This window comes from Cyrtonyx montezumae, unplaced genomic scaffold (assembly GCF_038088225.1).
Source record: "Cyrtonyx montezumae isolate F1298 unplaced genomic scaffold, pur_monq_1.0 scaffold_22, whole genome shotgun sequence".
In the NCBI taxonomy this organism is placed as follows: domain Eukaryota; kingdom Metazoa; phylum Chordata; class Aves; order Galliformes; family Odontophoridae; genus Cyrtonyx; species Cyrtonyx montezumae.
This window is the reverse complement of record NW_027071959.1, coordinates 5,606,899-5,623,954: the sequence shown is the minus strand read 5'-3', so window position 1 is coordinate 5,623,954 and position 17,056 is coordinate 5,606,899. Positions and strand designations below refer to the sequence as shown.

General features: G+C 45.3%; 1 protein-coding gene across 1 annotated transcript in view; it reads left to right on the top strand.

The window, feature by feature from the left end:
• Positions 1–17,056, top strand: part of FLI1 (Fli-1 proto-oncogene, ETS transcription factor) — a 63,069-nt gene that overhangs the window by 33,767 nt on the left and 12,246 nt on the right. Inside the window, exons 3-5 of the mRNA XM_065738570.1 lie at positions 5,687–5,841; positions 8,322–8,525; positions 13,926–13,994. Coding sequence (XP_065594642.1) covers positions 5,687–5,841; positions 8,322–8,525; positions 13,926–13,994 — 428 coding nt within the window. The remainder of the gene's footprint in view (positions 1–5,686; positions 5,842–8,321; positions 8,526–13,925; positions 13,995–17,056) is intronic.

Here is a 17,056-nt window from a genome sequence, read left to right as displayed (position 1 = left end):
TCTTACACGTGGCACAGGCAACACACTCCCACAGTCGTGTGAGGAAACCCCCTGTAGGACTGCATCGGTTGCTCGTGCCAGCAGTAGCAGACCAACTCTCACAGAGGGTTTCCTCTCTTCACTCTGCTTCTGTTTCACTCTAACAGATTCTGGAGGGCCCAGCAAGGAAGTAGTCCTGTCTCATTTACTGAGCTACCATAGGCAGTGAATATTTCTGCTCTTCAGATCTTGCAAATGCATGCTCTGCATGGATTTGCACGTTGGTGTACTTATGTATGTCCAGAAGTCTATGTAACATTTTCCTTGTATGTGTATTACATATACTTAGCAGTCACAGAGTCTTAGTCAAATGAACTGTCTTTCCACAGTGGTCTTTGTGCTCCAATTTCCTCTTCTGCTCAGAAAAAAAAGGGAAATAATAGTGCTTTGACAGACTGATTCATTAGCAACTGTAAGTGCCCCGATACCCCTGGAGAAAGGCTCTCCAGAAGTGTGTTTATTCTGGGCAAAAAGGAAATCCTTTTTTATGGGTTTACTTGAACCTACAAGATTTTTAGGCAGAAACTCAGTGTCCTCAGTCACTCTAAGAAGAGGGTAACAACTTCCCAACCAGTTAGAAAACAAGAAAGGACTGTTTTGGATGTCAGAACTAAGTGCTGAAATAACATTCATCCTTGCCTTTTGAGAACTTGTTAGCACAAGAGCTCCAACCGACCCAAGAAATGAGAACGTTCATCTCATGTATCCATCCTCTCCCTCTATTCATGACTAAAAATTTGCTCTTTCCTCTCATGTCCATCACAGTTCATTGTTTCAGGTCAGGCTGCACCAGTTGCTTGTTCCTCTGCCCATCAGCTGCCTGGCAGAACTGACACACCATCTGAGCAGCAGACACCGATCTCAATACAGATTAACTCAAACAGTGGACTGAATAACAAAGCCTCTTCCCCCTCCCTCTCTCTCTCCCTGTCTTTCTCTCCCTTGTTTTTCAAATACAGTCTCTTACCGAGTTCCAGCTGCCTCACTAGAGAGCAGCCTTTATTGTGTTTCACCTGTACTTGAAGCACTAGCATTTTCTCCTTGTCGAGAGAATGATTTGTGTACTCTGGGAAGTGATAGTGCTGTAGGAAACCAGACAGTGGAGGGAGCTGGGTGATGGTAAGGGGCCGTGTCCAGCTTTTCTTCTTTTTCTTAGTGCCCAGAACAGGTCTGATAGCTGTGAGGTATGATGTGAGGTGCTGCTGTGGTTTCTAGCATGCAGGGAGGACTCCTGGAAGAGCCCCTCTCAGTCCATGGAGCAGAGCCATCCCTCCAAGTTCTGAACACAGCAGCCCTGCCCAGCTCTGTATGATCTGTCCATACTAAAAATAATCCTCTGGTGTTCTGGATGCCTGCGTCGATGCAGATGAACTCCCCAGCGTAATTCCAACTGATGTTATGAATCTTGTCAAGTTAAAATGCTGCAGTCAGTGCTTTGAAACTGCTTTGAAAGCGCTCTCTTGCTTCAGAATATTAAAATAATGTTCAGGTCCGGGGATCTCAGAACATTTTAATGCCATTATAATTTTCTCAGAGCAAAACAAAGAGGCCATCAGTAATGTCTGTAGGAATAAAAGTGCCCTGTAAATAGCATGTGAGCCCTCTAGTGGGATTCACGGTGCTGTTGTAGTCCCCAGCCAGAGCAGCAGGCCGTGCAAGTACCTTCTGCTTGTGATGTACCTGGGAGCAGTGAACACAGACACCTTAGACCCACACAAGCCCCTTTGTTTTCCTCACACAATTTGAGTTTTGTAAACCATACGTCTTTTTCCATCCCTTTTACAGCCGTCTCTTCTTTCTGCAGGCTTCCATAAGCCTCTTGCTTTTCCAGTGTGTGCCTCCTCTTCAGGTATTGTCACTCTGGGTGTGTAAATGAGAGGCAGGGGTAAAGCTGAGGCTCCAGGAGCTCTGCCTCTCCCCCGAGAGCTCTGTTCCTTGCCTGCCAGAGGCATCAGAAGCAGAATCATGACACATCTGTTCCTACTTGCTTCTCTGAACAAAAATCAAATCTAATTTCACATTTAAAGTTGAGGTGACCAAATGAGGACTTGCACATAAAAGTGGCATGCTTAATTAAGAGAAAAAAAAACAGATGTGAAGAGGGGAGGAATGGAAGGATAGGAATACAAGGACACAGAGGAGGAGGAAATGTGCCGTTGGTCGCAGCTGAGTCAGTTTCAGAAATCTTTGAAATCCCTTATTTTGCTCCTTCAAGTGAAAGCCAAAGGTGATTCCTAGACAGAGGCTCTCGGACAGTAATTGCTTTATTTCCAAGTATCTGGAACACAAACTGAAGCAGTACAGAGGAGTTATTAGTCAATACCAGGCTGGCTGCTTGTCCGTTTTGGCCAGTCTAGCACACACTTTCCCAAAACACCAAGCTCTTGGCATCCCCAGAGACTGCTACTGGAGCTGCTGGAACGAAGAGTCTTTGAGCTGACAGTGGGAATGAGCACTGCCTCATATTCCTCGGACTCTGTCACCGCCACAGTGAATACACTGAAGAGATTTTGTGAAAGCAGCCTATATCCCTTTACATTCATAGATTACGACATTTTCTGCTCCAAACCTGAGCAACTACAGCATGTGTAGCCAGTTGAAAGCCTGGAGTAGGGATAATGCGTGAATAGTCAAGGATTAATCAGGCATCTGAAATCTCACAAACCATTTCAAATAATGAGGAAATTTTTATACGAACCTAAGTCTGCTTGTGAGTAATGCATGAAGTAAGAAAGGAGTGTATTCCAATGAATACGCCATTCATGGCTCATGGCTGCCTGTTCTCGTTTGATACTGTAGTTATTCCCATACTGAATTCTTCTTTGTACTGCCCGCAGTTACATGTACCCTCTGCTAGGACACTGCTAACCTCCTGTTAGGGCAGGCTGGGGCTGTGCACTGAGGCACCTCCAGGAGCAGCAGATACTGGTCAGACTGGTAGTGCTGTGTCATTTCCCACTGATAGTCTCCATTTGGACCAGGTAGGAAATGCTGCGTTGCAAAGGACACACATGCTAGGATCTTCCTGCTTGCTGTTGTTAAAGTTTCACGGTGTTTTTCTTAGGAGAAGGGCAGTTTGATCTCCTGCCTAATTAAGTTTTGGTAACGCTGTCCCCAGTTCAGTTTGTCTTTCTCCTGTCTGGGGTTAGTTGTGGATCCAGCCATCCTGAAAACTTGTCCCAAGGAAGAGGGGCATCTGTGCATCCACATGGACACAGCCCTGATCTGAACATTTCCCATGGGATGAGTGGAGTGGTCTCTTCCCACAGTGTACTGCTGGGGTAAACCAGTGGCTGCTAAGGGCCCCTCAGTCCCTACAGCTTCTTTTGGGGTCTCAGCCCTGGATACTTGGTTGTCTGGTTTTGGCTGCAGAGACATCCAGAGCAAGCAGAGGATCCGCAGGGCCCTAGCTGCCAAGCCAAGAGAGATGGCTGCGTCTGCAAAGTGAAAAATGGTCACGAAAGTGCTGAGGAGATATCTGACAGTGCTGCTGTTATTTTTGCTCCTTCGCTGTCAGTCATGTGAATGTGTGCAGTACTCAGCAGGGAGAGTGAAGACAGCCGGGGACCCTGCGGTCTGCTCCTGTGTGTCACTCGGTGCCACCAGAGCACGCGCACTCCTGCACAGATAAACGTTCTGGAAGAGGTACTTATCTGAGAGACTCGATATGTCCGACTGCTTCGTGTGGGTACGGCACACGTAACTATTCTAGCATAGATATTGCATATGGAAACCAAAGGGGTTATTTGTGGGGAAATCTAACCGGGGGCAGTGGGGGAGCGTGAGCGCCCTGGAAGGACGGCGGGCAGCAGGGAGCTGTGCCAGCACTGCTGGCACATGGCAGCGATGCTCTCGATGTTTTTGCAGAGTCTTCTCAGGACAGCCTGTACCTCAGGAAAGAATAAGAGCCTTTGTGCTGCTGCGGGGCTTTTTCTCTGCCAGTACAGGCAGCATTTAACACCTGACACAGGGAATTTCAACAGAACGTTAGGAACGATCGCGTTCCCTGTGAAAACCCCGGTGTCCCTGCAGTTGCTCAGGCTCTCCTCTGACTGCCACGGGGACATTAAACCTTCAGCAGTTTGCCTCTCTGAAGGCGGATTTTGGTTCCCTGCCTGGAAAAACAGTAGGCGAAATAGTAAAGCCTTAAATTCGAACATGTGTAAGTTATACATCTTATTTCCATTTTGAAGCAACATTCCCTCAGCAAGACATGAGGAAAAAATTACCATCTGCCTAAGAATATCTCGGTGGAGCATTTATCTCCCAGCCATGATAACTGAATTTCAGTAATTTCTTCCCCAGCCCCCCCGTCATTCAGATTAAGAAACAAATTTGTTTAGTGTCCAAACTTGGAAGTCTTGCCAGCTGAACTCAGAGGGTGGGATTTGGTGCACTGTCATAGTTTTTACCCTTCAGCAAATGGTTTCCTCCCAAGCTTCTTTCCTCCTGGCAGGGAAGGAAAAGCGGCGGGCTGAGCTGTACTGGATATAGGCTCTGGGCTTGCTTTGCATAGAGCTTGCACACTAAAACACTTCTGTAATGATGAGGGCAGTGATCCTGCCCTTCCCTGGTGCATTCTTCAGGGCTGGGATGTTCTGCACGCAAGTGGCTGGCTGTGGACTGGTATTTTAAGTGACCTCTAGAGCTAAAAGCGTGAGTTACTACTGCAGCTGGAGAAAAACAAAGTCTGTGCTCCCTATCTGTGGTTTGTAGGCCATAATTCTCCCAAAGCAGGACAGAGAAAGCCTTGCTTGCCAAGGGTCTGCGTGCAGTCCAGGCCTTAGTACAGTGCCACCTGAGTTGCTAGATGTTCCCTCCTCGATGCTCCATCACCTCAGAAGTAAAACTGAGGCCAGAGCCTTTTTCACACATGGTTTCTGTGGTCTGAAGCCCCTGACTCATGCCTAAGGCACCTAAGATTTCTAGATTTCCTATCCAAGCAGGAGACAAGCCTGGGACTGTTCAGCTGCTGAGAGCAGACAAGATCAGTTACATTCAGCTGCAGATAAACGTGACTGTAGATACCACACTGTGGTGTTCTCCTGCGACTATCCTGTCATTTTGGTCTGGGTATATTGTGTCCCTTCTTTGGATTTACACTGCAGAAAAGCCTTAGGTCATGAGGTGAAGCCTGAAGCCTTTTTGTGGATTCATGGGCTCCACCTCTAGCAGAAACACAGCGTGCAGAGATTTTTTAACACAGTACTGGAGTGAACAGCCCAACAAGGGCTCCTAGGAGCACAGAGCTGTAGCTGGAGGACTGCTGAAATGCAGCTAAGGATGCAGGGAGAGTGCAGCGAGTGGCTAGAACTAGGACCTGTGCTGTACTCACACACTGTTATCGAGATCATGGACTTCGGTTTCACACGCAATCTTGCAGCTGTCATTGGCTTTGTCTGAAAGTCACTCTTTCTTGAACTCATTTCCTTATCACAGATCCCTTCCGTGAGTCCTGTGATTCACAGAGCACCTTTTGACATTCACGTGGCCAGCCGGGAATGGCCTCTCCCACATCTACAGAAGCTCCCCATCACTTTTCCCTTCCAGGATACTTGCCGTTTCTGTAATTCAAATCTCCTTCTGCTACAGCAGGGATGCAAGGTTCATAATAATGACAAGTCATCTGTTTCCTTTCACATTTCAGGGAGTCCCCTGTAGACTGTAGTGTGAACAAATGCAGCAAGCTCGTCGGAGCAGGCACAGAGTCCAACCCCATGAGTTACAGCACCTACATGGATGAGAAGAACGGGCCTCCTCCCAACATGACCACCAATGAGAGGAGAGTCATTGTCCCAGCAGGTACCACCACATCAAACTCCTCGGGTGATATTACTTTGGACTGTTTTAAATATCCATCTGAACAGATAAAGCTTGTTTATCTACTCTTTGAGGAATTCTCTTGCTTACAAACCGTATAAAAAATGCAGAACCTGCAGTGCTTATAGGGATATGCATGGTGCAATCAAGAAACACAGTTTACAAGCAAGAATAGGCATAAAGTGCACCAAAATTATAACTCCCATGTTGCTCTGCAGGATCCAGATGCACTGTCATGTCATGTTGATTCAAAGTGAGCTATTGTGGTTTCATTCTTTTATTGGAAGTAGAAAACCAGAAAAATTGTATTTTCAGAAACTACGTTAACCTTCCAAAAATATTACAAGAGAACATTCCTGTCCAGATCTCTGCTTGTATTTGACATCCACATCTGCTGTCTGAAATTGGCAGCATGCACTGCGTGCATTTGGATAGTCAAGGGTGGAAGCTGCAGTAGCAGGCAACCTGTGAAGTCTGAACCTGGAACAAGAGGTTTATGAACACCACAGATATAAACAAGTTATCTGGGGAACTTTACAGCGAGGGAAATATTGTAAGTCAAACCATGGCCTGATTGACGTACCAAAACTTCCACAGATTTTGTGGGCATGGAACGGCTTCTCACACAGCATGTCAAGTGGTACAGAATCACAGAATCGTTGTGTTTGATTCAAGCAGTCCCACTGCTGGCAGAAAGAAATGTACTCGTGGAATTCAGCTCTGTTTTCTGATCGTGGCTTCACCACGAACAGATGACAGTTCCCAAGCATTTGTTTGCCATTTAGGATGAAAAGAAAAAGCTTGAACTGAATGTAGTGAGGGGAAGCCAATAAAAGATTGACAGCGAGTCTCAAAGCAACATTTAAGCCCTGGTTAGGATCTGCTTAGGCAGGCTGGCTAACGTAACTGGTGTCAGGATCAGATGCTTTCAGCACCAGCATTGCCTAGAGGGCTTCAGCTGATACCAGCTAGGGTACTATGAGGGATGACAAAGATGTTCAAGATGGAACATTTAGCCTGATCTCTACTGTGCTGTTCATGCCTAAAAGACCCAATGTGACCCAAAGTTTAATGCTGTTGAAATGTGGGAAATGACTGAAGGTGGCCTTGACGGAAGGGGAAAAAAATTATCCTCAGTGAAGGAAAGTGTAAAAGGACATTTTTCTCCTTGTGAGCATCCACAAATCAAAATGTTGAGGTATTTGTTAAATAGCAGAGATTTACCAGACTTTTGAAGACAATAATGGGCTCCATCCCTCACCAGCCCAAGCACACAGCTCACAGCCTGGGACCAAGACATTATTTTACCACTGAAGCGTGGCAGAGGCTTCCTGCCTCACTGCGAAGCTTTAGTTGCCATCTGTGTGACACCCACACATTTCTGACCCATTTTTCTCTACTACCTTGGGACCTGAGGCTTTACTATAGAGGAAGGTACCAGCTTTGACAGCCAGCTCAAACTTCTCCAAAATTTGGGCTTGATTTCACAATCCTCCCCAGCTGCAGTGGAACATGAATTTGCGGCTTACGTTTTCAAATGGCATACATGGGGAGAAATAGCACAGGAAACATCTGAAAATGCAGATATGCTCTGAAAGTGACTCTGTAAAAATGGTATCACGGCACAAACTCGTGGTAGGACTTTCTGATCCACTGCTCTTTTCAAAATTCAAAGGATGATTTCTTTTTTTAACTACTGATGCAGCAAACCATCACCATGGGGTCTGAAACTCCAGCCGGGTTCAATCTCTCTCTTACGTCACCACCAGTAATAAAGATTCCACAGCTGGAGCTTTGCTGACAGTTGATAGTGATGCATGGGACACTATGAAATCCACATTGCCATCCAATGGCTGTGTTGGTTTTACAGGGCTAGCAGAGGTGTTCTTGTCAGCAGGGTGAACAGATGTGACTCAGAGATGCATGGAAAGCTGTTCTGTTTAAGCAATATTTGGTTTTTTTCAGAATCTCTTTGCTGACCATAAATGTCACTGTCTTCAGACTTCAAAATGCCATCTGTTGAGTCTTTGTAATGCACTTGCAAAGGATGGTGTGACTTAAATGGCACTGATGTAATCAGATAGTACTGCAGAACTGAAGCTGTGACAAGCATGCACTTTGAAAGGGACGAGCTTGCTTTTGGAACCAATTGTTTTCCAGAGAGAGAGAAAAACCACAGTCAAATTCCACTAAGATTGTTCCCAAGCAGTATGTATAAGATTAAGGCAGGTGGAAAACTGTCAAGTGAACTTACCCTGCCACAGAGCCAGTGCCATCAGTGCGTGGGGCTTGTGGCCCTCTTAGAGCATCATGCTTGCACATCCTGGCAAAGTACATTGAAATCAACAGATTCAGTCCTTTCAGTTGTGGAATCAATGCTTAATGCTTTGATTGGCTTTCACTGGGTGCTAGAGGCTTGCGGCTCCCACATATCTTTACCCTCCTTTGTGCTTTCCTGGCAGATCCCACACTATGGACCCAGGAACACGTGCGCCAGTGGCTGGAATGGGCCATAAAGGAGTATGGGTTAATGGAGATTGACACCACCTTCTTCCAGAATATGGATGGCAAAGAGCTCTGCAAAATGAACAAGGATGACTTCCTCCGAACCACCTCCCTCTACAACACAGAAGTTCTGTTGTCTCACCTCAGTTACCTCAGGGAAAGTAAGTACTGCCCTGACTCATCCCAGCCCCAGTGTGACAGGCTGATAAAGCTACACGAGTACTGAAGTTCTAGTGCTCTTCTTGCAGGCAAATAGTAGCAAAGACAAGGGAAAAAAAGTACAGAGAGAGTCAAGCAGCAAAAGCAAACAAGGAAGAGAGGAATAAAAATTGGGTTGGAAAGCTAATTATAACTTAGCTAGAATTAGCAGAGCTACACAATATCAGGGAGGTGAAGAACTGAGCAGAACTCTTAAGATTAGATAACCTTACAGATAATAAAAACATCTGTAGCTAAGTGATAAAAATACATAAATTTCCAGTGGAGATTAAACCAAACATGAACTGATGTGTCACTGGCAAATTGTTCTGTACCTTGCATGGTTTCTGAAAGTCTCCTCTTCATCTGCAGCATGGAATCATCTCCTTTCTTCACAAAGGTGTGCTGAAAATGGCAGTGTTAGGACGAGGCCAGAGGACGGGAGCTCAATCCCTCATGCTCCAGCATTTTACCAAGTGGCAGTTTTTATAGGATATAGTTATTTGAGGACTAAAAGATCAGAGGGAATTGTCATAAAGCACAGAGGGAGGGCAGGTAGAGAAAATAAAAATCATGTTTTCTCCACTGGGAAATCAAGTTGTGATGTAGAGGCAGCTGAAGATCTCTCCATCTGGCCATTTCAATGAAGCAGTGAGGCAGCATTTATTTAGGGTGTTTTCTTCAAGCTATTCATCACGGGTCTCTCCCTGCATCTGCTAAAATCATGGGAGTTTTACACATTACAGTGGGACAAGAGTCAGATCACAGACGGGTGCCTCTGTAAGCCCCACCTTTATTTTGTTTGAGAAGCTGAGCCAACAAAATGATTCACAACAAATAAGCACACTGTTGGATGTGAACAGTTTTTGTCCCTCGTGACTTCACAATAAAAAAACTTCCCATCCAAATTTCATCCTGTTTCATCAGCAAAGAGCTTCTAGTTCTCAGAACGCTTCAGGATTACTGCAGACCCAAAATGCTTCTAACTCAGGTTTGCATTCAGAATTCCACATTTTTATGGGGGATCTTAAGGCTGCTTTGTGAAGCCAGAGCTGCTCTGAACAAACCTGCTGACTTTGGCTGGGTAAAGCAGACTCTTTGTATCCGGAAATGGTTTTAAATTCCCACAAGATAAATACTGAAGTGAGACGCTTACTTTTGAATTGTCTGATTGATAAGGCTTGAGAATTCACAGAAGGAGACGAAGAAAGATGTGTATGGTTTTTGGAGGAAAGAAAGATGTGGAATTTGAAAAGGCCGACAAAATCATTGAATTATTTTGTTGCTTTAGCTCCAGACAGCATCTTCAGTGGTAGTCTCAAGAGTTAGATATCCCATCACCTGGGATGTTCTTGTCTTGTTCTCATGGCGTAAGTCTGAAGACCTGGATTGAATTGTTGCCTTTACCACTTGCTGCCTTCCCCCTGTTTCAGAGCAAATTCCTGATTGAACCTAACTTTAGATACCTGAAGTACCTAAACTAGAAGTCTGGTCACGCTGACCTCCGAAGCACAGAGCACACAGAAGCCCAGGCTGGCAGACCCCTAATTCACACATCACATCTAAAGCCTGGAGCTGAATCTTTGCCTGAGTTTCTCTGCACTTCCATTCTACTTTCCCTAAAGCAGAGCTAGCAGTACTTCCTTCTGTCTTCTTCATGTCCTGTCATTGATAAGGCAAATCTGCACAATGGGGACTGTGCCTCCTATTTATCAAGACCTGGCACAACGGAGTCCTAGCACGGCTGGAGCATGTAACTGCTGCTGTAATACATGCTGAATAATAATCATAAAAATATAGTGTTCTGCTAGGGGAATGTCTATAATGATTTCCATGCTATTAAGCTGGTGTAAAACCCAAGGAACTTTGCTGGATTCAGACAAATTAGTTACTTCATTTTTACCGGGTTGCGTACAAGAGGAGAATTCAATCCTAGTCCATCCCTAGCTTTTATGATTATAGATTTCTCTCTGCTCAGCCCCTTGGGCTGTTGTAAGACGTCACACAAAAGCTGTCCTTATTAAAGCAAGCTCCTGTCTGAGTGGAGGTCGGGCAGCCTCTGAAGAGCATTCCTTTCCATGCAGCTGTTCCTAGTGCTGCCTAATGGCAGTCTGGTTTCTGGATTGCTGGTTAACTCCCTCACGGAGTAACGCCTTCGAAAGGAGCTTATTGTTTTTCCAGACTGATTTCCAGCGGATGTTCAGTGCCGAGCCTCTGAGCTCAGTGCCACGGGGAGATGGTCTTTTTTCTTGTATTTTCTCCTCTTGTAAGGCTGTTTGTTCCAGAGACATCCAGCAAAGTAACTGCGTAAGGTGGAGAAGGTGCGATGGCAACAGAACGCAGGAGAACTCCGGGGAATCAGGGGTCTGTAGGCTACACTGCATCTGCACAATCTCTTTTTGAAAGACATTTGTCCTCTCAGGATCTCAAGCTGTATTAGCAATGACCGGAGAGCCCTCAGCTTTGGTGTTTGTTTTCCAAAATCAAAGCTGATCCAAACTTTCTGAGCCTGTCCACTTGTCAGAGACCCCCTGGAAATGAGCTTCCTCATTTTTGGCATTTTACTTTGTAGGTCAGGGTAAAAGCATGACCAAGTGAGTTATCTCGTATTGGAAAAATGCACTGGTAACATCTGCAAGACTTCAACAAAAGTTCCATCCTAGTTCTGGAGGTAGAAGGTTGGGGTGAGCTATTTCATATAGATAAGGCTAAATTAAACCCACATCACAGTACCTTCAGCTTTCAGACCAAATTTTGGTCTGGACCAGAGCTCTGCAGTTGTTTCCTGTTTCCATAACCCATCAAAGCCATCAGAAATTCAGACATTTCTGATCCAGAAGAAATTCCAGACCCACAGAACCCAGTTCTGTAACCCTCCATCCTTTGCTGCCGTTCAAAACAGCCCCTACTATTGTTTCCAGGAAATACTGGTCATGCCCCCAGAGCAATCCTATTTCTTTAAGTGCTTCTTCAGGTTTCCTCTCTGGGGCTGTGAAGCCATGCCTTGGCCTTTTCTTCTTGCTCTTCCCTCTGTACCTTCAGGCTGCAGACTGACTGGCTGCTGTGTCGGTATCCTTTTAAAACACAGTCTGCCTGGTGAAGCTTCTCCAGCCAGGCAGCCAGCAGTGGGGAGGGAGATTAGAATGTTTTCATGCTATGCTTGGGATGAACATCAAAAGAAACCGGAACTGTCACCTCCTGTCCTTTTCCTCTCTAGTTATGGGGGGTCAGTTGTGTGTGGTGTGTACAAACAAAAAGAGCACGAAGGGGAAGGAACGAGACTGTGGCTAGGAGCAGAAGCAGAAAACTACTTTGTGGTTTTGATTTGTACATTAATGCCAAACAAAACTATACAGCTAACAGCAGCAGAACCCTGATTCTACCAGGAGACGAGGAGGGAAGCCCAAGTGGCCTTCAGGATAAAAAAACACTTCCCATTTAAGTAGACTTCAGGACTGTGAAACCAAGACATTGCTGAAACTCAGAAGACAATCTGCCTTGTGAAGAGGAAGGCTTTATGGAGAAAGAATGCTACTTCTCTCTCCTTTTCCAGCTTTCTTATTAATTAATACAGGAGAAATAAAGGAAAGGAGAGCCATAAGATAACATGTCTGATACTAATTACAGGAGAATAGCACTGCACTTAAAGCAGTGTTTGCAGAAAGGGCAGATTTTATCTAAGCTGTCACTGACCCAGTGAGGGGTTGAGGGAGTAAGAGCAAAATGAAAGCTCATCACAGCCAAAGTTTTGCCCAAAAATGAGTGAGGGAGGGAGCAGCCTCTGTCTGTCTGTCTGCTTCTCTCTGTCTTGATCTGTGTCTCTGGCTTTCTCCCTTTTCCTCCTCCATTGAAACCCCTTAATAGGAAACACATTTCCTTTTCTGTGGTGTTCCCACCAGAAACCTCAGACTGTCGGGCAAAGGTGAGAACTTTTAGCAATTAAAATGGGGGAGGTGCCGTCCCTTTCCAGTGGCTTGGGCTGCATTTTTTAGCATAAAGTAGCTGTAGGTTGGTAGGACAAGCTTGTTCAGCACTATTCATCACCCCACCCCCACCCCAGTGCAACCAGGAATTTGCAGCCTATTTAGTCATAGAAAGCTGTTTCTGAATTCCCCAGCACTTCCCTGTCTGGCTGGGGCAAGCCAGGCTGGGTGTTGTATTTAAGGTCTCTTTCAAATAGCCTAAAAAGAGGAGAGTGGTGGGCAGGAGCTTCCCCACAGAAAGAACATCTGACGAAAACGTGACAAAGCTGTGGACAAAGCTGTTGCAATTCCTCCAGCAGTAGCCAAACAGCAGTCAACCTCTAAATATTTACACCAGCTACTTTAGCTATCTGTAACCTTCACATTCAGAGTACCCTAGGGATCCTTTTGAACTCTTTACCTCCTAGTTTGCCATGTTATCCACCCCGGTCTTTCTAAGCATCCCCTGACTTGAAGCATTTGGTAGCATCCGTCCTCCACTCCTTATGAGTAGGTTTTGCTCTCCCAGTTAGTACAGGCCTCTTTTCCAGTGCCTTCTACCTCTGTATACTTGCTCTCCTGTGCATATCTTTGTCTTTGTTTGCATCTGGGAAAATCCACAGGACTCATAATGTCCAGCACCTGCAATGGCTGTTACTTCTGGCAGGGAACTGCCTAATCCTCTGCTCTCTGAGGAAAGTAAGACACACTGTGAATGCTATTGAGGGGCAAGTGAGGTCAATGTTATTTGGGATCATGTGGATTAGAGGAACTGGGGACTGTGTGGCTTCGTCACAAGATCCTAATCACGTAGTGTTACTGTACCTGCAAAAGAGGTATTCTCAGTTCTGCAAAACAATCGGAGGTAGTAAATCATACACAGAAATCTATGGCAAATGCTGGAGTACCAATGGGATTGTGCAGCTGTCAGCCCAAAACCAAGCATGTGACACTCTAAAAACGTTCAGATCCTGACAGTGCAATTCATCTCACTTCTACTGCATGTTCCTCAAATGGGAATTTTCCCTGTTACAGCTAGAGAAAGAGGAAAGCTTCTTTTGCCTGTAAGATAATCTGTGCCACAGTCATTTCCAGTCTCTGCTGTGCTACATGTTATACCTGCATAAATATGCTATGCAAGCTCCTCCTTTTATATCTGTTTTCAGCAGAGCCCCTGCTCTGTGAAGGAGGCCAGCAGCCTGGCTGTGATGTCTGAGTGGAGAAACAGTAGCACTTGTGACAGCAGCCACATTATGAAATAACTTTCTATCTATCACAGAACTGAACGTCTAATTGCCTGAAATAAACTGATCTTTAAATCCCAATGATAGCATTTTCTATGGTTCCCCCACTGGCAGAGTACCCCCAAACTGCAATAACTCCTTTTTCTTTTCACTATAGGTAGCTCACTGCTGACCTACAGTACTCCATCCCACACAGAAGCTTCCTCACGTCTTGCCACCAAAGAAGGTCAGTCCTTTCCCTTTTTTTTTTCCACTTTTTTAAGTTCTTTCACTTAGCATTAAGCGTGGGAACATTGTCTTTGTCCACCAGTGTTCAGTAACTCCATTTGAAAACAACTTGAGTGGAAGGTGTGAAATTTCACTTCTGCCTTATGGGATGACCCACCTAGGGGCTGTGTGCTCTCATTCTGAGACAGTTTCCTCACCTAGAGTACAAACAGTTCTGTGCTTTTCAGGAGAACATGGTTTCATTGGCAAACCACAGGTTCGTATTTCGGAGTAGAGGGAAAAGGCAGAAAGCCTTTTATGTAAGCAGCTGGAGGGAGAGACAAAAACCCCATTTCACTGCAAGGCTGCAGCAAACTGACATCACACGTTTAACAAGCTTCTGCACGGTGTGTCTGGCTGCTCCACCAGCTAGCACTGCTCTCACAGCCAGCACTTCTCTCTCGTTGTACCACACTGCACTCCATTCCAACATCTGTGTTGGACCCTGGGCACGGTATCAGTGCTGCTTTTTGCAGCAGCCTCTGTTGTCCAGCACATAACCATCCACTTGGGCTTTCTATCCCCTGACACACTGTTCTCTCTTTATGAGACAGGTATTAGTTGATAAAATATGGTATGTTACAAAGGTAAAGCCATTCAGGCCCTTCTGTGACTGACTGCTCTGACCCTAACAGTCATCCATTTAAAATTAATACAAGCTTGGCTAGCTCCTACTTGAACAAAGCAGACACACGTGCACGTGCTCCCCCACAGCTTCCTCCATAAACATACATGCACATCCAAGACTGCTCTTTCTGCCTCAGGCCAGGTGGTTGATAAACACAAAGGGAAGAAAGCAGTGATTTTTTTCTTATTAAAGAGCAATGCTCCATGTAAAATTACCCTCCTCTGAACGTTTTATACCCTTTGTCTTCCCAGGTTGAGCCTAGAGTAGCTTGGGCAGAAAGAAATTAGAAGGGAAAAATGTTCCTCCCCCTCCCTCCATTTTTACTGCCCTCAAGTGTGTTTCTTTAGTGCAGCTGACAGAACTTTACATTTGATTTCTGTCAGCCAGGCAGTTGTACTTTACATGGTACTTTCATCATATGTCAATAAAGGACTAAACACACCCCTGGGATGCTCAAATAAAAATCAGGAACTAGCATAGAAATGCTGAAATCCCATCTTTTATGCTTCCATTTCTTCCTAGAGTGTATACATTTCCTTGACATTCATTTAATGTTTGAATGCTGTTCTAGGACAAACCGACTCGTTTCAGTTTAACCGATTCAGTGCTACTGATTCATGCTCCCAATATTATCAGTGATTTATCAAGATGACAGGATAAGGGACGTGAACATGACAGGCTGACAGATAAGGAACTGGGAGAGCAGAGTCAAGTGTCTTGTCCAATATCCCAGAGGAAACTTGTGATGGACAGAAAACTGGACCATGGGATTGCTCAGCCTCTGTTTATCCATCAGACAAGATTTTCTCTGCTTCCTCTTAAGGCTTTTTAATGGGTTGCCTTCAAGATGATGGTGAAAAGGAATTTCAAGTTCAAAACGGCTATTTCTTTCTCCTAAGTATTTTCTTTTGCTTTTCCTTCCCACAAGGTTAAAGCTTTGTTCGTTTGTTTGTTTAATTTTACATTAATGACTCTCTCAGTCCTGTGAATTTTTCTTCTCTCCACACCTGTGCATGAAAACAGACAAACAAATTTTCCTAACCTCTCTCCCCTGAGGATTCAAATGCAGAGCAGGAGGAGGTGATGGAATTGTAAGACGCATGTCAGGGACAGGAAAGCAATGCTGCTTTCTTCACTCCTCTTGTAATTTTTCTTACACATTCTGCAAGAGCACACAGTTAATGCACACAACCTGCTCGTGCAAATTGTGGGGAGAAATGCATGCTCTTTGCATCTGCTTCCTGCTCTATGCAACATATGCCATCCACACACTGTGAAAACCAACCTCCGTGGCAAAGAAGGTACGGCTGCAGCACAGACAGATGCAGATGTTTCAAGGCAGGGACTGAAGCTGCTTATGGCTCTGCTCTTCCCCACAGCTCTGCTATGGACATGGCAGAGCATCTCTGCATGCAAGCACAGCCTGTGTCATGCAGGAGCACAGGACAGCACTTGAGCTGGAGCCCACCAGGCAGCACTGCTCTCACAGGTCTGTGTTTCATGCTGTGGCTCTGCAGACAGGGCTGCTCTGGCACACTGCAGCTGCAGGCTTTACTCCCTTTTTGCTTTCAGCCTTCTGCTCACTTCTCTTCTGCAGCGCCAGTTCTGTATGTGTGCCAGCAGAACCTGTGGCACTGCTTTCTAAGGGTTAAACTGCTTTCATGGCAGAAACAGATACTGTAAATTTAGACAGCTTTTGTGTAAAGAATGTTCCTTTTGTTCTCAGATCATATAGGTAGGATCGTGGTAGTGTTCAAAGGAGTCTTGTTGCCCAGCTTCCTTGCTCCTCAGTCTCATAAACACTCAAAAGTATGGTATTTAGCGTCATTGGTACAAATTGTCTTCAGCTGCCTTTGAGAAACAAATTGCTCTAATGAAAATCACCAGTATTTTTTGGCGAGAGAACAATTCTCTGGAAAATGAAACGAGGTTGCTCTCATTGCTGAACGGAAAGATTTGTGTCCCTCTCCAAGCACTCTGCTAGAGAGATGGTCCGTTTCATTTTCCGTGACTGCTTGGAGTAATGACCAACCTACTGTAGGTACAGGAGACACAGGAGAACAACCTGAGACCGCATTATCTGCCTCAGCCCATGGACACTTTAAATTGCTCACCTTCAGAGTGCTGCCATTTGAGTAGGTTTCCACAGGGAAATGGAAAGTGTATTCACATGCAACAACATTTGGAAGGCCAAAGAGCTGTGTCTTGTATGGTTGTGAGCGATCTGGCCTCAGTCCAGCACATTTTTAAAGCCTGCATTACTTCTAAGCATGCTGGGGGTCTGCACAACTCACACGGTTAATACAAAAGCCAAGTGCAGTACAGGGTTTGAACCAGGTGCCAATCTCTTAGCAGGAGAGTGCTGGCAGTTTCCAGAGAGAGAGGACCCGTTA